Source organism: Lissotriton vulgaris, chromosome 4_1, assembly GCF_964263255.1.
Source record: "Lissotriton vulgaris chromosome 4_1, aLisVul1.2, whole genome shotgun sequence".
Lineage (NCBI taxonomy): Eukaryota > Metazoa > Chordata > Amphibia > Caudata > Salamandridae > Lissotriton > Lissotriton vulgaris.
The window spans coordinates 743,194,458-743,216,365 of record NC_141691.1 but is presented as its reverse complement, the minus strand read 5'-3'; the positions used below and the strand labels follow the sequence as shown (position 1 = coordinate 743,216,365).

The 21,908-nt window shown below is 45.5% G+C and overlaps 1 protein-coding gene across 1 annotated transcript in view; it reads right to left on the bottom strand.

The window, feature by feature from the left end:
- Positions 1–21,908, bottom strand: part of LOC147722517 (enoyl-CoA delta isomerase 2-like) — a 945,915-nt gene that overhangs the window by 45,967 nt on the left and 878,040 nt on the right. Inside the window, exon 6 of the mRNA XM_086966853.1 lies at positions 10,523–10,612. Coding sequence (XP_086822979.1) covers positions 10,523–10,612 — 90 coding nt within the window. The remainder of the gene's footprint in view (positions 1–10,522; positions 10,613–21,908) is intronic.

The following is a 21,908-nucleotide window of genomic DNA, read 5'->3' as shown; positions in this document are numbered from 1 at the left end:
CATGTTCCTGAGAATGCTGGTAAGCTTCCTGGTATTTTCCGCATTTGTCAATGACTTGTCCATTGTTGGAGACTGCTAAGCAATATTTCAGTGGTTTACTTTATGATTGTAATGGTCACTACAAACTCCAGTAATCCAATTCTCTTCTGCTGTGGTATGACAACCTGAATTCTACGTATTGGCACCTTACCTAATGTGAGAGAGACGTTATCACTGAAGCAGTGCAAAAGAACACTGGTATTTTTCTCTTTCACGCTCTCTCTCCTCCATAACTCACATTTTGTCCAGTTTAATTTCACAATTAGCAAATTTTCTCTTCTATCAGGCCAGAGATTTAGGGAGGGTGGTCGATGCTTATCAAATTTATAGTTGGCATTTTGGAAACCTGATACTAGGTACTTGTGTTGTAGGGATTCTGCTCAGAAACAGAACTATGCTTCGGACCATAGAACATCTGCAGTTAGGGACTGAGCCACCATACCACATCAGTACCATGAGCCAAAGACCAACTAACTATAGTGTCTTACTTGCCCTCCTACTCATAACCAGAGAAATAAGTGAATTGACACCCCCAGAACACAACACTCCCGACCCTCTCAAGGATTGCGGTCACAGAATACACACTCGTACTCACCTAAAATAAGATAGGAAAGAGACACTAAGGAAGCTTGAAATGTTTATTTAAACTATTGTGCTCTAGAATGCAGTATTCGTGCCACAGTCACTGCCTAGTAAAAATACCATCGGCATTGCAATACACCATTTATATTATGAAAAGGCCTGCCATATTATAAGACAGTATAGCCTAACACGTTCCCCCTTCTACTGAAGCAAACTGATTATACAGCAAAGATCTCTAAGTTTAGCAGCAGACCACACACCTTAGCACACACAGATGAACGCTCTATCTCTCAGATACAGCTGTGATCTTCTCTCAGGAAATATCTTTCTCTCTCTCTCTCTCTGCTTTTCCTTGCCTTGCATACCAATATGACAAGGTTAATATGTTCATAAACAATATCTGCATTTCTGTGTTGTTTCGAGGTGCGAGTGCCTGACCAGAACAAAATACCAAGGGACATTTTTGTTTGACCTTGTCTGCTGTTCAGACTAAATCCCAGGAAAGAACAGAGCAAGAAAACAACTGCAGATCCTGTGTGAAAATAAAATGTAGCACAAAAACAAACATGGTTATGTAGTAACATGTGCAAAGGTAATGCAGCCTGTGTCCCGCATATTTAAGTTAACAAATGGAAAACTACAATGGGCCCTATGTAGAACACTTGACATCCTTCCCTTGCTCAGGAAGGAAGCAGGTAAAGGGGTGGCAAATCAGACGATAAGCAAACTCAGAGGTAGCACTAGGAATCAAAAATAGTTACAGGAACAGACAAATGACAATTTGAGAAGAAAAATATCTAATCAGTGAGTGTCGGAGGAGCCCAGCGTGTAAGCGGCGATTGTAGAGGCAAAGGACTCCATAAGAGCATCTGTTTCCATGTAGATGAACAGATCTGCAGCCCAGTTCATGAGTTCCAAAGAACATACATGATCCTCAGCTCCAACAAATGCAGATACTATTAAGGGCAACCTGCCCTGACTTCAAAGAAACTTTGACCTAGTAATTGCTGTGCCGATGCACAGGATCTCCAGTTGGCCATTTGCTCCAGACTCAGATTTTGTAGAGGGCGCAAATGCAAGGAACAGTCCTGAAAATGAGCCACTAAGGGGCTCATCAGCAGTTCGAGATCCAAGGTAGCGGGTGTCTGTAGAGCCAGGCAAATGTCCAGTAACCATTGAAAGGGGCACGTGATGTAGTGAAATACAGGTTGCACACAGGTGAAGTAAGCACAGTCGAATGTTAGAGACCAATTCACATTCAATGCTTGTAACAGATTTATGCCAAAGACCTGAAGTTGAAGCATGCGCTCACGGTAGTGCTGGAGCAATGCTAGGTCCAGGACGGCCACAGAAAGAGCATCCATTATGGAGCAACAGTAACAGGTTGAGAATGTGGCAAATGAAGAACAGCAGCAGTGGGAACCCACCGAACACGCTGGAAAAAATAAAGTGTAGATAAGCCGCTATTACTACAAAGATAGTTTGAAAAGAAGTGACGAGGCCCGTGCCCACAAGTTTAAAAACATGCACAACACCCGCAGTATCAGAAGCAATAAATATTTGATGTACCACTTCCCAAAATGCAGTGGAAGATTGGTATTTAACAATGATTGTTTTTCAACTGTAGTCCTGGCCACCTGCAATTTGAAGGACTCGCTGGCAGATGTAAGAGCCACTTCTTGTTGAAACAATAATGCCTTCAGTCTGCTTAGCTTGTTGTAATCTTCTTTCAAAGATGGAATGAAAGGCAAGAGTGTGCTATCTACAACTCTGTACAGAATTCTGGTACCACACTATCTTCTTCTCAAATTGCCTGCTTTAATGACCACCTCGGTCTTCAAACATTCCATCGTACCATACAACTTTTACACCCCTCACCTATTAAACAGTGTTTGATTGATAATGGTCAAAGGCAGCAGAATTTCACAGTGTTCTTCGGGGAAGGCAGGATGACTAGATTTGTCTGCATGCCTCAGATGAAAATATTTAAAGATACCTAGCATTGCATTAAAGTGTTTTGCCTTACAACAATAACATGACCAAAATTCACCTTCATGATCACTGGCTGACAGTAATGTGGGCATGGGGGGATGGGCCACACACACGCACACTGCTCACTTACTCATACTCCTGCATTCACACGCACACACCCATTCACAGCACACACTCACAAATACCTTCACAAAATATATAAAACTTAACAGCTGCAGCATCACAGGTGGCAGGAGGGAAGCCTTCGAGGTTGCAGGAAGGTGATATTACCACCTCCTCTCAGTCAATGAGAGGAGACAGTAGTCCTGACTCATCACAGAGTGGGATGGGGTCAGTAAGACTGCTGATCCCATTCCACTCTTTGACAAAGGCGCTTTAAGGCTTAAAACTGAAGTGTCCAGCTCCGATTCTATTAACGATGCTCCCTCTCGTCATGAGGAGGGGTCCTCCAGGTGCATTGCTGGGCTTAGGAGGTCATACCCATAGGGCTGTAAACATTTTCAGACAAGCAAAGTTCAGTTCATGCAACCAGGCCCCTGCACATTTAGCGTATGTATAGCGTCTGGCTGCATGACCTGAACAAGAAGAGTGTGTGTAAAGCTGACCTTTGCTCAGTCTGACAGACACTCTTTATGTTGGGAAAAAGGTAGGGTGGCAGGGCTTTTCCACTCTTAAGGGAGGGTCGATGCTGTTCATGAGTTAGCTATCCCAGTCAGTGCATGTCTGACCTGCTTAGAGATTTAATAACAAATCTCTCCATTCTTGTTGCAAGTTGGGGATTTTAAAGTTGTACTTACGTCACTGAATAAAGCAGCCTGTGACATGTATACCCTCCATTTTAAACTAGGCCACTTAGGATTAGCAGCCAGTCCAACTTGCAAGGTGCCATGCGACTTGATACCTGTTCACTCTCCACCATCACAAGCATTGGACTGGATGCAGAGTGATTGCAATGTTTTTTTTAAATGGCCATGTGCCAAAAGGCAATAAAGCACAAATGCAGAAACAGCAAGCTGCTTCTCTCGACAGGAAGCATCAAGATTACCCATTGCGTATGGGACTGTTTACACAGACACGGTTCTTGCAAGTGGACACAGTGGGCCGGTGGAGCGGGCGGGGGGAAAGTCGACAGACGACCGAATAAGATTTATTTATTTTCCCTATGCCATCATCTGTCTACTTCTCCTCTGTGCTCCGCCCACTACCACCCCACCTGCTCACCAGTCTTACCTGCAGTAGCCGCGACTGTGTTTACCTGCCCATATCAGACAAGAAAGTCAGAAAGAAAGGATCTAGTGTGCAAGAAGAATTTTTTTGCAGTAGTTGAATCTGGGTATTTACTAACAGATATATATATATTTCATTGATTACCTGGTAAAACCATTAAGAATAAGACCACTATACATATATCCCATAGTTAAAAACGATACAGATATAAATATAAATGAGTTCATAAGCCACGGAATACATATACATACACAATCAAACAGTTCATCTTAATCAGAAGTAAAAACCATAAGATTAAGTTAGACATCCTGCAATTCCCATTCATACTATAAGCAAGATTCTCTCCCGATTTTTAACGGGCCCATACGTTTTTCCCTAGCTCTCTACTTCTCCTACCACTTCCCTTATTTAGGGCTGTCTCAATATTATGGCCCCCTTGCAGGCGTGAGAGCCACATCTGGAAGGAGTGAGCCACAATATCCTTCCAGCCTGCTGCCAACATAATCCGGAGGATAGCCACGGATATAAACACAAACGCTTCTTCCTCTTTATTTAGATTTAGTTTACTGTCATGCCCTAGAATCATTAGGGTAGGGGATAGTATGATCTTAATACCTAGCAGCCCCTCCCAGAATTTCTGGATATTACTAAAAATCTCTGATAGTTTTTCACAGTGGTAGAACATATGGGCAAGATCAGCTGGCCCCTCAGAGCATCTAGGACACTTGTCGTCTTCCCTCTTACCCCACCCAAATAACTTAGTCAGGGTAAAATAAAGATTGAATGCCGTCTTATAATGCTGGGCTCTCAAATTTGTAGATCGGAACCATTTTCCAGCTAATTTGAGGGCCTTATCTAGATCAACATCAGGATCCCCTAATTTCGCCATCCAGGCTGTTTCCGTTTTATTCCCATCATCTTGGAGAGTTAAAATTAGAACTTTGTAGATCGGGTTGATTTTGACACCCCCACACAACACATCAATCCAATTTCAATTTAGCTTTATTCAATTTTGTCGTGCAAATCATAAAAGCGTACAATTTTAAAAACATACATTTAAAACAACCATAACATGGACCGCAAAATATAGACGAAATTAAAAGTGGAATTAAAAGATTGTTCAAAGAGAAAGGATCCCGGCCCTAAAGTGTACACACCTCAATCATAATGAACAACGACTTTACACAATACTTAGGTACATTATATATTCTAGCAATCCTGCCTTTAAATAGAATTCGCCCTCCCCATAAGCTACTAATAAAGAGCTCTATGGCGTTAGTTATTATACAGCATGTCGTAACGGTTAGGTGCAGGGAGGTTGCTATTGATTGATCACCAAGCAGATTTACCAAGCAGTTTTACCGATAGCGTGAGTGTATCCTGCCCCTTGTCTAAGTGAGGGGTAATGAGGGTAAAAGTCATAAAGGTCCCCGGTATATATCGGGCCAACTTCTTCTTGCCGGTACCAGGATTGGAGGAACGGAACAATGTTTTTGTTACGGATTTTCACTAGGACCAGATCCCCGGCAATATCCTTTCGGAGGGGACCTAGCCAGCCCACCCTTCTAACAGTTAGTATTCTGCCATTTAGGTCAGCAGGCAGGGGTCTATTCCTAGATAGCCAGTGAATAACTTTGTTTTGTAGCTCATGTTGGGTTTCAGTTTTCCCCTGTATGATAGGTGGCACTCCTGATAGTACGTAGACAAAGGGAGCAGCCTCTGGTGGTAAGTGAATATGAGGTGCTATGTTTGACCCTGATCTGGAGATATTGCGCTGTGGGAAAACACGATTTGGCAGAGGATGAGGGTCTTTTGAATCTGGTATGTTAGGAGCTGGAGCCTGAGTCGGAGCATTGGTCATTAATGCAGTTGGTTTAGGGGTTCCAGAAACAACAGATGGAGGAGATTGTCTGGTATATACTAGATTTTTTGTGGGGGCCAGATTTACGTTGATTGTGGTCTCTAATTCCGGGAGTCTATCCCCCAGGAGGTCTAATTTTGCCATCAATGGTGAAATGGCGGAGTTAATTAGCCGTCAATTAGGGTCAGTAGGGTCGACTGTGAGGGCGGTGTTGAGAGATCTAACCCTCCCACAGATTCACCCGGGACTGGAGTTGGAGGGGAAGTAATAGCAAGCAACAAGGAATTTGAAGACAATTTGGGATGTTTGGGTTGATTGACATTTTGTTTGTCAGTTTCACACTTCCTTTTACCAGGTGGAGGCCGAGTTGGTGCTGTGCTTTGGATGTCTGCTGAGTTATTTTGGGGTCGTTTGCGCAAACTGTTATTGGGGTTTAGTAAGACGGTAGGGGCGCTAATGTATTCAGGGCTGCTTGCAGCTATAGTGTACTTAGTTCCGCACAATCTGTTTAGTTCCTCTAGCCCTGTTAAGCTATTCCCATAGTCAAAGACAGATACAGGGGAATGGTTTGTCTGAGTTGGCATAATTCCTTGTAAGTCTTGTGACCCTTTTGGCGAACCCCTATGTGGGATAGCTTTATTAGTTACCCCCTTTCGTGACATCGTGATTACAGGGGAATGATCAAGCAGTTAGTGGGGTAATTCAGACGGATGACGAAAAAGTACCTTGGTGGTAGTCAGTCAGCTGGTAGGTCGGAGTTATTCCCCCCTTTCCGATGGAGCCAAGGGGAGAGGCCCGTCCCGTCCTTCCCGGTCCTCGGAGGGCCACAGAGGGCCCGCCCTTTGCTCGGGCTTAGCCCGGCTGGTCCCACGCAGCGTCCCGCGAGGCGGGAGGTGCGGCTGCCTCTTATGCGCCTCCGGGCGCAGCAGGATGACGCGGCGGTTCGGCGCCCCCGGTGGCGGTGAGGGGACGCTGGGATCTGTAGTCTTTGCTCTCTCCCCGCAGTGATCGCGATGTCAGGAGCGGCGTCGGGGGGGGGGGAGAGCGTGTGCAGCAGTGAGTGTGCTGGTAGGGGATGAAGAGCTGGACCCCGCAGGTAAGTGCCCCCAATTACAAGAGGCCCCACACAACACATAATCCACCACCTTGTTTTTATTCCCTGCAGTGCTGGGTAGTCTAATCCTTAATAGCATTTGATGTATCTGCAGGAATTTAAAACCTTGCGAATCGGGGATTCGATATTTTCTTTGAATCTCATTAAAACTCATCATCATGTTTCCACCAAACAAATCTCCCAATCTTCTGATGCCATGACCCTCCTACAGTCTCCAAAGTCTATCCATACTAAGATAAGGAAACAAGCTTGAATTCCAGAGTAGGGTATAATAATTAATTTTCGGGATTCCCAGATGCCTCTGAATGGGTTTCCACACCTTCCAAGCACTTTCCAAAATCTTGTATAGTTTTTTATTATAATAACGTTTGTCCGTTTTACGCAGCAAAACACCGGTAGTTTCTTTACCTAGCAGGAGCTCATAAATAGATGGGGGGTATTTTAACCCTGAAGAAGAGTCAGATCTATTTGATATGCCATCTAATAAGATTGCCATCTGGATAAAAAAACAGCTCAACATATAAAATCTTATATTAGGAGCCGTTAACCCCCCCTTGTCTAATGGGAGTGAGAGATACTTCATAGAGCATCTAATTTTCCCATATTGCCAGATAAAATTGGCAAAGGCTGCCTCTATAGATTTTAGCATATCCTCCCCGACCACCAATGGGATAGTACGAAAAAGGTACAGTATCTTGGGAAACATGGACATTTTAATAACAATAACTCTACCTATTGTAGATAGGTGTAAACAATCAATTCTTTTGAACTCTGCAGTAATTGTCTTAAGTACAGGCACAAATTTTTCCTCGACAATTGAGTCTACTTTAGAGTTGACCCTAACCCCCCAAATATACTGCTGATTCCAGATATCTATCATCCTTCTTTGGAATATTATTTGAACTAATTATCTGGGTTTTTGATTCATTAAGGTGGTATCCTGAATATTGTCCAAATTCCGTAGTAATCCCTATAACGCCATAGCCTCCTCCGGGTCTGGCGTTGTTATAGCCAGGTCATCTGCATACGCCAATAATTTAGTTTCATAGCCATTGCACATCACAGGATTGATATTCTCACAGTCTAAGATCTTTCTGACCAGAGGATCAATGTATAGCACGACTAGAATTGGCGAGCAGATATATATATTTCAGAAGGGTAAGCATTTTAATTAATGCAATTCCACCAGGGACTTATAATGTTAAAATAATACATTTGCTAATCTGACTGGTCGGTCATTTTATTTTTGGTCCACAGTTCTAAGTTACCATCACATTACAATTTCTTTGACTTTTTTTTACAGAGATATGACTTTTTTTATTGAGATACAATTCCATTTCTGTAACCTACCATAAGTATCTAAAGTAATTAATTGTGAATATTTCAAAGTGCAGCATAATGTTACTTTGTTATCACATAAAATGTAATTGCTTGCCATTGATGATTTGCCAGTTGTTGGAAAATCAAACAATCGTTTTATTTAAAAAAAACTTAATTTTTTAAATAAGAAAACAAAGAAGGTGGTTCATCCAAAAAACAGAAGTCATGTTTTCACGTATTGCATGTCTCTCTTGTGCTAACAGCAGAAGTGATGAAGGAAGATTTTCAGAGAACCCTTTAGCCATCTTTACAATGATAGAGATTCACTTAAACTCCACAAATGAAATTGCCACAATAATTTTGGCACGGTAGACCTTGCTCCCAAAGGTAAATGTACACTTTTCTGCTGTCTTTTAAATACTACGCTCGTTGTTTGTGAATAGCAAATAACTAGTAAATTTACACCAAAAGTGTAATTTTACCTTTGTGCCCACAGATTGTATCTTTGCCACATTCTTGCTGAAAGATGATTGTTAGGCTCATAGAAACCAAGTGGCCCACTTCCTGTGTGACCCTTTCATCTGATCATTGCCACTTCCTGTGTGACCCTTTCATCCCATCATTGCTTTTAAGCTCCAGTAACCTACATTTTGCAATTTAGACATTTTAATAACAATGGGCCACAAGAGACAGTGTTGCAAAACGCTGTTGGCTAAAAAGCCAGAACGGGGTGAAGATGTCCTAAGGGACATGGGCTGCTTGTTAGCTATAAACGGTAGCCCAGTCTGGTTGAAAAGGTTCTTCGCACTGTAGTGCTTTCTGCGCCCCTCGCTTGTGACTCCTTACTTTGAGTTAAGTCTAACACACCTTGCACATTCATATTCGTGCAGCTATTGGCCACCATCTGTCCTGAATTCCCACGTATTTTTTTAACCCTATAAACAAGTCCACCACTTCATTTTCCGTCTTTCAAATCTCAGTGAAGCCATGCAATCTTTATTTCCTTTTTCCCAACACGTTTTGTGCAATAGAAGAGTTATTTAAAGTAACAACCAAGATTCAGCCATCTTACCTTAATTGCCACGAAATCTTTGCGCTTTTTCGTGTCACATTCTTCAAATTAGTGGGATATTGAACATTTAAACTGAGCTGTAATAAACATCATACGTCCACCTCTCCACATTTTGGGAATTTGCACTGTGTGTACATAGGCTCAGTAACTTATGCATGGCAGTCATGGTGTGCGAAGTTGAGCAGAGAAATGTAAACCGACAGGCTCTAAGACTGGGCATAGTGCCAGTCACTGTAAATAGATGTGCGCCTGTGCCATAATTAGCAGGCTGTCTAATTTAAAATATATTAATATCATCATAACAATTAAGCGACTTGGAGAAAAAGCACATTGCGCCTCATCAGAATGAAATCATCTGCAAAGATGCAATCACAGTACTGCAAACCACATCCCTGTGATATCTACACCCACACACCCACAGACGCACACACTTGTGAAATCCCATAAAAACTGAGAATGTACCCACTCAAGCAAATAAACTGCTATGCACATTATGAGCGATGCAGCTATTACTGGCTGCTTATGCTTATGACCGATGTCACGAGAATGAAAGCTCACAGAGGAATGCGATTCTAATAAAGCAGAGTGTTCCATGATTGCATTAATCAAGGATGTTTGCTGAGATTCTGTTTCACGGAGGACCTTATCAAAAGCCCGCTCACTGCACATGACAGATTATTACATCAGACCCAAGACGATTGGAGAAAATGTCCTTAAATGTAAGGTTATTATCATTTGAAAGCAGGCGTTAAAGGGAGACATGTTTTCATTTTCCCTTTCTTTTCCGTGCACCGTACAGCACACATGCAAAGCAATAAACGTTTTAAATTTTGTCTAGGCATAGTATTTTGTACTGGAAGTTCTGGAAGATGCATGCACACACCCATGCAGACAAAGGTGTGTGTGTGGCGCGCTGCAGCAACATTCTGCGCTGGCTAGAGGGCAGGAGAGAGCCATATCCCTGTAGATATGCCACTCTCCTGCTCTCCTTCTCACACAACCCTTAGCAGCATGTTTGGCTACTGCACTGCATTGCGTGACAACTTGATAAATCTGGCCTGAGAGTTCCCTTCTACTATCAGTGTCACTTTAATACATAAGGATCAAACGATTAATAAGAAAACGTGATTTCGTATTTGCAAAATTGATTATTGTTTCTATTTCATCACTCATGTTCTATGTTCTGTCCTATATTTATTCGTTATGTTTCTATTTTAATCTGCAACTTAAACTAGGCAAGCTGGACTCCAACATTTTGTCTGTCAGCCGCCCCGCCCCCGAGTCATTTTAGTATGAGCATTTTACAGAAACGTACCTTGGAAGGCCCCATAATTGCTGGGAAGGTGAAAGAAGAACAGCCTTCTGGAGTGACTCCAAATTTGGAAAACGGTGTTTGAAAGGTTGCCTGTGGGGGAAAACAGAAAACATTACATACAATTTTGTAGAAATGTCATTGTGAATTCACATTTGGAGGTTGAGGTAAAAGGCTGCCGAGAATTTAGATTTATTTTACATGAAGTGCCTGAAAAATATGAAAACAGTACAACCGCACAAAAACACTGGAGACCTGGGGCAGTATCACTCCTTTCATGGACAAACCATGTAATCAGCCAAACCTAGTAATTGCAAGGAGAGGAGGTGGTCTAAGCATTTTCAGGTTATTTAGCTAACTGTGTTATGATACGTTATAATAAATGGAGGTGAAAACTCATGTTTATCCTGATGAAGACACACAGGGAGGGAGTCACAAAGATGTCGCTATGAGTAGGTGTGACGTACTCTTGTAGTACTACTGGGTTACACCTGAACTATTGGATTACCCATTGCGTATTCCTGGAATACGGAAGTAATTCAGTTGTATTACAACTGTAAACCATTGTGAAAGCCTCTTGGACAGTGGCCACAGTGGTTTGCAGGTTTCCAGCATTTCATAGATTTCTTTAGATGACACAATGACAAGTAAAGGTGATGGAGGTCCCTAGTTAGTAACACAGATGTCCTGCTTAGCATCAGTTTCCAACAGCCTAACCATCCCACCCATCAGTCCAACCACATGGGACACTTAAACATCATAGGGGAATATTCTCAAGGACCTATCGCCGAGTTAGGGGCACTTTATCGCCGCCAAAGTGGCGATACATTCATTGCACTATTCACAAGCTGGTGCTAACAGCCAATATACCCCCTGTAATAGCAGCTGCAAGAAACATCGCTACAGATGACACCGGCAACTAACGCTAATGAGATGCAGAGTAGACGTTCCCGTGCAAAAAGCTGTGACAACACAACTTTGCAACATTCTCAACGACCAGACTGATCGGTGATAAGTGCACAAAACATGCGATAAGGCGCGTTAGCAGCAGGGATTCAACACCTGCTCTGACCTGGTGTTAAGTCGAATGACACCCTGAACCATAAAGGGTGCCCAGCCCAGAGCCACACCTGAAGAACAACAGATGCCATGTAGCTACTCATCATGCAGCTCGGAGCACCAAGAGGGCCACAACACCCACCGCCACCACCCCCAGGCCCACCACCACCCCCGTGCCCCCACTGGCCCTCCCCGACCACAACAGAGGCAGCGTAAAAAAGGAGAGCGGACCTTCAGAAAACGCACCAGCTTCACAGACTTAACATCAGAGGATTTTATTGCCCACTACAGGCTCAAAAGGACAACCATCCAACGCATCTTGAGCATCATTGCGCACAGACTGACGGTACCAACACAGCAGACAACCAACATCCCTCCGCAGACAGAGCAGCTGGATGTGCCGCACATGTTGGCCTCTGGGACCTTCCACCAACAACTGCCAGAGTCGGAGGAGTCTCACAGCCCCTCTCCAAGTTCATCACACCTGTTTTGGATGCCATCATCAGCTTGGTACCCCAGTACCTTCACTTCCCACACACTGCGCAGGAAAAGCAGGAAACAAAGCAAGGCTTCTACGCCATAGCTGCCTTCCCGCACGTGCTGGGAGTAATCGATTGCATACATGTACATCTTGTGCCCTCTGCCGCACTGCACACAATTACCGCAACAGGAAGCACATGCATTCCCTCAATTTGCAGGCAATAGTGGACCACCGTGTAGTCTTTACCAATTTTGTTGACAACTACCCAGGCAGTGTGCATGATTCCTATATCTTCCGACAGTCCATCATCAACCAGCGCTTTGAGGCTGGCACCTATTGGAATGCAGTGCTTGTTTGTAAGTACCAAATGAACACACCACACACCTCAATGCCACAATCATGCAACTTACAACTCTGGGAATTCACATGTTACAAACTCACACACAACATGCCAAACAACATGCACACCTACCAGACACAACAGCACAACTTACTGTGGTGACCGGGGCAAGCCATGTACACGAGCCATCAATGGCATGGCACCTCAGCCACACAATAGCAGAATGTGGGGAGAGGTGGGAACCATACATGTGTGAAGGAGGCAAGTGACCCATGAATGAGAATGTACACAATGCCAGATATGGTGTGGATGCGATGGCCACACTGCAGTATGCAGGCCACAGACATGCTCATGTCGCATATACTGCTGGTGTGTGGAGTGTAATGAACAGTGGACGCAACCATGTTACCCCAGGTTGTGGGCAACGGCGCGGAAAGTAGGTCATCACATCCCCCCTGTAAGGGTGAGCAGATTGGGCTGGCCCAGCATACGCCAGGCCAGAGTGGGGGTGTGAATAAAAAGCCTGTAGCACTGGGTGTGGTTCTCTTCCGGAATGGCCAACGTGTCTGCCAAGGTGGTGCCTTCCAGCATGCCACCAGGCCGACGCCGTGCGTGGCTGTGCCTGCGACCATGTGCGCCTGTTGCACCCCAGGCCACATGTCCCTTGACCCGTCTTGGCCGCCCCTGCGCAACCAGGCCACACCACTCACCTTCCGACACCAGCGTGTGTCAAAGAGGGCCCACCACGTGCCTGTGCAAGCTCCAAGCCCAAGGACCATGACCTTAGCAGCCTCATCAGACCATTGCTGTCCTCCTCAAGACAGACCTGCAGCACTCCTTTCTCATTGATATACTCCACCGGCCTATACAGCGGTCAAGTAGGTCACACATTTGGAACTGAGTCTTGATTATACAATGGCTGAATACACATACCAATGCATAGTTTAAATCACTATATTCCCTTCGATGTGGTGACACCAAGTCTGTGCATAGTATTCCAACCACTCGTGTCTGTGGGCCCTTGTAGCCTTCGGACTACACTGCGGGCCAACAGGATTCACTCCAATCCCGTCCGCACCAGGCAGAACACGGCATCGTTGCTCGCTAAACACCCGATCAGCTCTGGTGCTTCTACCTCCGTCAACCACAAGTCATCTTCACATGCCATCTCAACGTCGTGTGTTAGCGTTCCAGGAGGAACTTGCTGAAAAGCGGCTGGCCCGCGCTGACCGCTGTCTCCGGCCCACACAATGGCCAAGTAGGTCACACATGTGGAACTGAGTCTTGATTATGCAATGGCCGAGTACATACTTTATGGCTGACTTGATATCACTGTACTCCCTTCGATGTGGTGCCACCAACACTGTGCATAGCTTACAAACGACACCTGTCTGTGGTCCCTTGCTGACTACTGCCCTCGGCCTACACTGCGGTCGAGTAGGTCACAAATGTGGAACTGAGTCTTGATTATGCAATGGCAGAGTTTCCATCATTGTACGCAAGGAGAGTAGTAAGAGGAAGGCGTGGTTCAGTCCGGAGGAAAAATAGGATCCTCGTTACAAAGGTGATCAAACACTACCAACAACTGCTCTGGTGCCACTAACTCTGTGCATCGCAAGCCAACCACACGTTGCTGTGGGCCCATGCGGACCACTGCCTCCGACCTACAGGGTGGTCAAGTAGGTCAAACGTTTGGATCTGAGCCTTGATTTATTCATGGCAGAGTTTATATCATAATATTTAAACAAAAAGTGTTTCCTTGGTAAGTACCTAGTTATCCGCTCAAATTGTTTATTTGACTTACTCTCTCCCCTCATACATTTCAATGTCTCTTATCCAGACCTCATACCAATCATACTAGACTTTTCTCAACCCCTTTGATATAAGTAAAACCACAAAAGGCACTTTATACAATGGAAAATATTCAGCCTAACGATGCCAATTTATACATTATGTTCAATTTTATTAAAACATTTAAAAACACCTGTCTTCGTTGGTCAGTTGTACATATGTTACTCAATTCGTAGCAATTCATCAAATATCTACACTCAGAAAACACATTTAATATAATATCACACTTTGTGATACATAATCATGATATTCAACATTTTGTTAAAAACATATATGTATATAATTTTAATAAAACCACAGAGGTTTATTGTCGGCGCATTTCGGTGGATCATGCTTTCGCACCACCTTCTTCAGGACAGTTAAAAACACACACTAATCTGTGAAAAATGTTTTAAAATCCAAAGTCACTAGTGTACTTTGGCAATTTTTTAATTTTTTTTACATTTTTCGGGAGTTTTATATAGCGCTGACCTGACCCGGGGGTATCGGAGCGCTTTAAAACACTGTTTTCATAAAAGTTACATAGTAGAGCAGTCTAAAAAGCATAAAGATTGGCAGTCCAAGAGTGCGGAGGCTTCTTGAGGCATAGATTTCTTGAGGTAGTGATTGAGTCCTGAGATAGCCTCGTTGAATGCTTTATTGAGGTCGTCAGAGGTCTTGAGGCAGCTTAATTGTTTGCACATTTGCCTAGAAGCGGGTTCAGGTGGATCTTAGCGATGTAGAGTCAGAGAGCATCGACATCAGGGATAGCGTGCCGACTGCAGCTATCCATTCGGGTGGGAACGGTTGAGGAGGAGGGCTTTTAGGTGTTTTTTAAATTTTGTGAAGGACGGAATAGTTCTGATATCTGTTGGGATGGAGTTCCAGATTTTTGGTGCGTTTCCAGAAAATGACCTCACGGCGGTTTTGTTTTTGCGTGTTCTCAAGGGGATGAGAAGGAGGGAGTTCGAGCTCCTGAGGTTTCTTGTCTGCCCGGCCTTCTTGAGTTTGGCGGCAGTGGTAATCCGGTTTTCCAGTGTGAAGGGCTTTGTGCATGAGGCAGGCCGTTCTGAAGTTAGCTCGCTGTTCGACTGGAAGCCATTTTAGTTCTTTTAGTGCTGGAGAAATGTGGTTGTATTTTCTGATTCCAGTGACCATTCTGGCTGCTCCGTTGAGGGTTGTTTTGAGGGGTCCAGGTGGGATTTAGTGGTGCCGGTTAAGGTTGCGTTGCCATAGTCGAGTCTGGATAGCACCAGTGATTGAGTGGCTTGTTTTAGTTCTTTAGTAGGGATGAATGGTTTAATTTTGTAGAGAAGCTTTAGGTTGAGGAAGGCAATCTTAGCAGAGTTTTTGATGTGTTTGATTTCTAGGGATTTTACGGAGTTAGCCAGGGTGAGATTGCCGTTTAGAGCCTCCATAGATTTAAGCCATTCTGCAATTTATGGGTTCTCTTCTTTGTTGGAGATGAGGAGGATCTCCGTTTTGTCTTGGTTGAGTTTAAGGTGATTTAGGGTGAGCCAGTGTTGAATTTCTTTTTGGGTGTTGTTTAGTCTGAGGATGTCGTCTGGGGAGGAAGTTTCCAGATAGATCTGGGTGTCATCGGCATATAGGTGGAAGGGGATATTCACCTTTTTGAGTATGGTGGTGAGGGGTTCCATGTATATGTTGAACAGTTGTGGTGAGAGCACTGAGCCTTGGGGCACACCTCTGCTGATGAGGTGGAGGTCAGAGGGGAACCAGCGGAGGGCCTTCTTATCGACACCTACCCTTTCTTGTAGGGCCTTGATGAGAAGTTGGGGGTCTACCGTGTCAAAAGCTGCTGATAGGTCGAGGAGAATGAGAAGGCAGCATTGATCGGAGTCCAGTGACTTGTGAATGTCATCTGTGATATTGAGGATCGTTGTCTCAGTGCTGTAACCTTGTCTGAATTCCGATTGGTCGGGGTCAAGAAGGTTGATGTTGTCCATGTGTTGAGTCAGTTGTGAAAGGACACATTTCTCGAGGATTTTGGATAGGAGGGGGAGATTGGAGACGGGTCTGAAGTTGTTCAGGTCCATGTAGTCAAGGCCTGTTTTTTTTTAGTAGTGGTGTTACTTGTCCGACTTTAAGGCATTCAGGTATGATGCCGTATCTCGGGGAGCTGTTGATGATTCTGCACCTGAGCGGGGCTATGGAGAGTTTGAGATTTTGGCCAATTGAGTGGGTATAGGGTCCAGGACGTGAAAGGCGGGTTTGGAGGTGGAGATTAGCTTGATAATCTCGGCTTCCGTGATGGGATTGAAGGACTTCCATGTATTTGTGTGGTGTAGGCATGTGCTTTCTATTGGAGCTGGGGACAGGCTTTCGCAGGCAGGGTTGGTGCGGGTGTCTAGCAAGTGTTCAATCTTGGAGATTTTTTCTTCGAAGATTGCGAAGTTTTCGCACAGTTCCTAGGAGGCCTGGGTGGGAGGTACGGGGGCTTGGTGGTTTGCTGCTTGATGATTTTAAATAGTTCATTTGGCCTGTTTTTTGCATTGTCCAGGGCGGAGCAGAAGAAGTTGTTTTTTTCGTTACGGATGTGTTTTTTGTATTTTCTTCAAGCTGCTTTGAGTTGTTCTAGGAGGTTTGCAGAGGGGTTGTTTCTCCAGAGTCTTTCTATCGCTTTAAGTTGTCTCCTTTCGATTTTGATGTCCGTATTGAACCAGGATCTGGATGGGATGTTCCGTTTTTTTTTTTAGTTTCAGGGGGGCTATCTAGTCTAGAATGGATGTCAGGGATGTGTTGTGGTAGTCAGTGAGTTCTGTCGTGGATAGATCATCCGAGGAGGCATTGAGGAGGGAGTTTACTTTTTCCTTCAGGTCAGTCATGTTGATCTGAGTGAGATTTCTGGACCATTTGGGCTGTTCTTGAGTGGGAGGTTGTATAGTGGCTGGCTCTGTGAGGTGGAAGAGGATTAAGTGGTGGTTGGACCAATCAACGGGAAGGGTGTGGTTTATCGTCACCGCGTCACGGTTGGCTATGATGGCATATAGGGTTGCACCTTTTTTGGGAGCTGTTTCTGTGCAGTGTTGCGTGAGGTTGTTGTTGCATAGTAGGTCACTCAGGTTTTGGATTAACGGGTTGTTATCTTCGTTCCAGTGTAGGTTGAGGTCGCCTAGAATAAGGTTATTCGAAACTCGTAGTGAGCAGTGGGCTATTAGGTCAGATAGGTGTTCTGTGAAAGTGGTGGAGTTGACTGGGGGGTGGTAAATGAGGTGGCAGGTAAGTGTTTTTTTGTTGCAAGTGTTGATGTTGACAGTTAGGCACTCAAAAGTGCTGTAGTTGGAGGAGTCGGTTTCCGTCACGGAAAAGTTGTCTCTGTGGATGATTGCTAAGCCTCCTCCTCTTTGGTCTTTTCTGTCTTTGTTGGTGATTGTAAAGCCTGGGGGACGAGAGTGTCCAGGAGTGGAAGGGAGGAATCACTAAGCCAGGTTTCGGTGATGAATGCTAGGTCTATGTCGTGCGTGAGGATGGATTCTGCTAGTTTAGTGGCATGTTTGGTGGCTGATCTGCAGTTTATGAGCATGCAGTTAGTGTGGGGTCATCACTGTTTTGGGTTTCTTTGTTAGGGGAACGTGGGGATGTTAGTGCGGGTGGTAGGTGACCCAGGTGATTTTATGGGGACTTGGTCTCTTCCTAGTCTGGTGATGACTTGAATGTTGCATTGGAGGGTGACAACAATAGGATTGTCGTACGAGGAGGCGAGATCCGCCGTGTCACTCTCAGACATGGCGATTTACAAAAAGGGGGTGGTGATGAACAGAGTGTCTGAGTTAAACAGACCACTCTTACCCATTCCAAAGATCAGGGCTTGATCCATCACCGTTATTTATCTCACTGCCCCATCCCAGCTCAGAACCTGGCTATATGCAAATCAGTCTGTCCCTGGCCCAGTGCATCATGGGAACAGGGCAGACTAAACTACCAAGCCAATTCTTCACCAGAAAGGAGACAAGCTACCGGGGACCGGTTTCTGGCATTTCAGCCTTCTTCGGCCCGGCTTGCTTGAATCCTGATGGAGCAGTGAGAAAGGGACTCATGTCTGAGTATACCCTGCCACACCTATAGTGGCCAAAAACGATTTACAAAAAGGGGGTGGTGATGAACAGAGTGTCTGAGTTAAACAGACCACTCTTACCCAGTCCAAAGATCAGGGCTTGATCCATCACCGTTATTTATCTCACTGCCCCATCCCAGCTCAGAACCTGGCTATATGCAAATCAGTCTGTCCCTGGCCCAGTGCATCATGGGAACAGGGCAGACTAAACTACCAAGCCAATTCTTCACCAGAAAGGAGACAAGCTACCGGGGACCGGTTTCTGGCATTTCAGCCTTCTTCGGCCCGGCTTGCTTGAATCCTGATGGAGCAGTGAGAAAGGGACTCATGTCTGAGTATACCCTGCCACACCTATAGTGGCCAAAAACGATTTACAAAAAGGGGGTGGTGATGAACAGAGTGTCTGAGTTAAACAGACCACTCTTACCCAGTCCAAAGATCAGGGCTTGATCCATCACCGTTATTTATCTCACTGCCCCATCCCAGCTCAGAACCTGGCTATATGCAAATCAGTCTGTCCCTGGCCCAGTGCATCATGGGAACAGGGCAGACTAAACTACCAAGCCAATTCTTCACCAGAAAGGAGACAAGCTACCGGGGACCGGTTTCTGGCATTTCAGCCTTCTTCGGCCCGGCTTGCTTGAATCCTGATGGAGCAGTGAGAAAGGGACTCATGTCTGAGTATACCCTGCCACACCTATAGTGGCCAAAAACGATTTACAAAAAGGGGGTGGTGATGAACAGAGTGTCTGAGTTAAACAGACCACTCTTACCCAGTCCAAAGATCAGGGCTTGATCCATCACCGTTATTTATCTCACTGCCCCATCCCAGCTCAGAACCTGGCTATATGCAAATCAGTCTGTCCCTGGCCCAGTGCATCATGGGAACAGGGCAGACTAAACTACCAAGCCAATTCTTCACCAGAAAGGAGACAAGCTACCGGGGACCGGTTTCTGGCATTTCAGCCTTCTTCGGCCCGGCTTGCTTGAATCCTGATGGAGCAGTGAGAAAGGGACTCATGTCTGAGTATACCCTGCCACACCTATAGTGGCCAAAAACGATTTATAGAAAGGGGGTGGTGATGAACAGAGTGTCTGAGTTAAACAAACCACTCTTACCCAGTCCAAAGATCAGGGCTTGATCCATCACCGTTATTTATCTCACTGCCCCATCCCGGCTCAGAACCTGGCTATATGCAAATCAGTCTGTCCCTGGCCCAGTGCATCATGGGAACAGGGCAGACTAAACTACCAAGCAAATTCTTCACCAGAAAGGAGACAAGCTACCGGGGACCGGTTTCTGGCATTTCAGCCTTCTTCGGCCCGGCTTGCTTGAATCCTGATGGAGCAGTGAGAAAGGGACTCATGTCTGAGTATACCCTGCCACACCTATAGTGGCCAAAAACGATTTACAAAAAGGGGGTGGTGATGAACAGAGTGTCTGAGTTAAACAGACCACTCTTACCCAGTCCAAAGATCAGGGCTTGATCCATCACCGTTATTTATCTCACTGCCCCATCCCAGCTCAGAACCTGGCTATATGCAAATCAGTCTGTCCCTGGCCCAGTGCATCATGGGAACAGGGCAGACTAAACTACCAAGCCAATTCTTCACCAGAAAGGAGACAAGCTACCGGGGACCGGTTTCTGGCATTTCAGCCTTCTTCGGCCCGGCTTGCTTGAATCCTGATGGAGCAGTGAGAAAGGGACTCATGTCTGAGTATACCCTGCCACACCTATAGTGGCCAAAAACGATTTACAAAAAGGGGGTGGTGATGAACAGAGTGTCTGAGTTAAACAGACCACTCTTACCCAGTCCAAAGATCAGGGCTTGATCCATCACCGTTATTTATCTCACTGCCCCATCCCAGCTCAGAACCTGGCTATATGCAAATCAGTCTGTCCCTGGCCCAGTGCATCATGGGAACAGGGCAGACTAAACTACCAAGCCAATTCTTCACCAGAAAGGAGACAAGCTACCGGGGACCGGTTTCTGGCATTTCAGCCTTCTTCGGCCCGGCTTGCTTGAATCCTGATGGAGCAGTGAGAAAGGGACTCATGTCTGAGTATCCCCTGCCACACCTATAGTGGCCAAAAACGATTTACAAAAAGGGGGTGGTGATGAACAGAGTGTCTGAGTTAAACAGACCACTCTTACCCAGTCCAAAGATCAGGGCTTGATCCATCACCGTTATTTATCTCACTGCCCCATCCCAGCTCAGAACCTGGCTATATGCAAATCAGTCTGTCCCTGGCCCAGTGCATCATGGGAACAGGGCAGACTAAACTACCAAGCCAATTCTTCACCAGAAAGGAGACAAGCTACCGGGGACCGGTTTCTGGCATTTCAGCCTTCTTCGGCCCGGCTTGCTTGAATCCTGATGGAGCAGTGAGAAAGGGACTCATGTCTGAGTATACCCTGCCACACCTATAGTGGCCAAAAACGATTTACAAAAAGGGGGTGGTGATGAACAGAGTGTCTGAGTTAAACAGACCACTCTTACCCAGTCCAAAGATCAGGGCTTGATCCATCACCGGTATTTATCTCACTGCCCCATCCCAGCTCAGAACCTGGCTATATGCAAATCAGTCTGTCCCTGGCCCAGTGCATCATGGGAACAGGGCAGACTAAACTACCAAGCCAATTCTTCACCAGAAAGGAGACAAGCTACCGGGGACCGGTTTCTGGCATTTCAGCCTTCTTCGGCCCGGCTTGCTTGAATCCTGATGGAGCAGTGAGAAAGGGACTCATGTCTGAGTATACCCTGCCACACCTATAGTGGCCAAAAACGATTTACAAAAAGGGGGTGGTGATGAACAGAGTGTCTGAGTTAAACAGACCACTCTTACCCAGTCCAAAGATCAGGGCTTGATCCATCACCGTTATTTATCTCACTGCCCCATCCCAGCTCAGAACCTGGCTATATGCAAATCAGTCTGTCCCTGGCCCAGTGCATCATGGGAACAGGGCAGACTAAACTACCAAGCCAATTCTTCACCAGAAAGGAGACAAGCTGCCGGGGACCGGTTTCTGGCATTTCAGCCTTCTTCGGCCCGGCTTGCTTGAATCCTGATGGAGCAGTGAGAAAGGGACTCATGTCTGAGTATACCCTGCCACACCTATAGTGGCCAAAAACGATTTACAAAAAGGGGGTGGTGATGAACAGAGTGTCTGAGTTAAACAGACCACTCTTACCCAGTCCAAAGATCAGGGCTTGATCCATCACCGTTATTTATCTCACTGCCCCATCCCAGCTCAGAACCTGGCTATATGCAAATCAGTCTGTCCCTGGCCCAGTGCATCATGGGAACAGGGCAGACTAAACTACCAAGCCAATTCTTCACCAGAAAGGAGACAAGCTACCGGGGACCGGTTTCTGGCATTTCAGCCTTCTTCGGCCCGGCTTGCTTGAATCCTGATGGAGCAGTGAGAAAGGGACTCATGTCTGATATACCCTGCCACACCTATAGTGGCCAAAAACGATTTACAAAAAGGGGGTGGTGATGAACAGAGTGTCTGAGTTAAACAGACCACTCTTACCCAGTCCAAAGATCAGGGCTTGATCCATCACCGTTATTTATCTCACTGCCCCATCCCAGCTCAG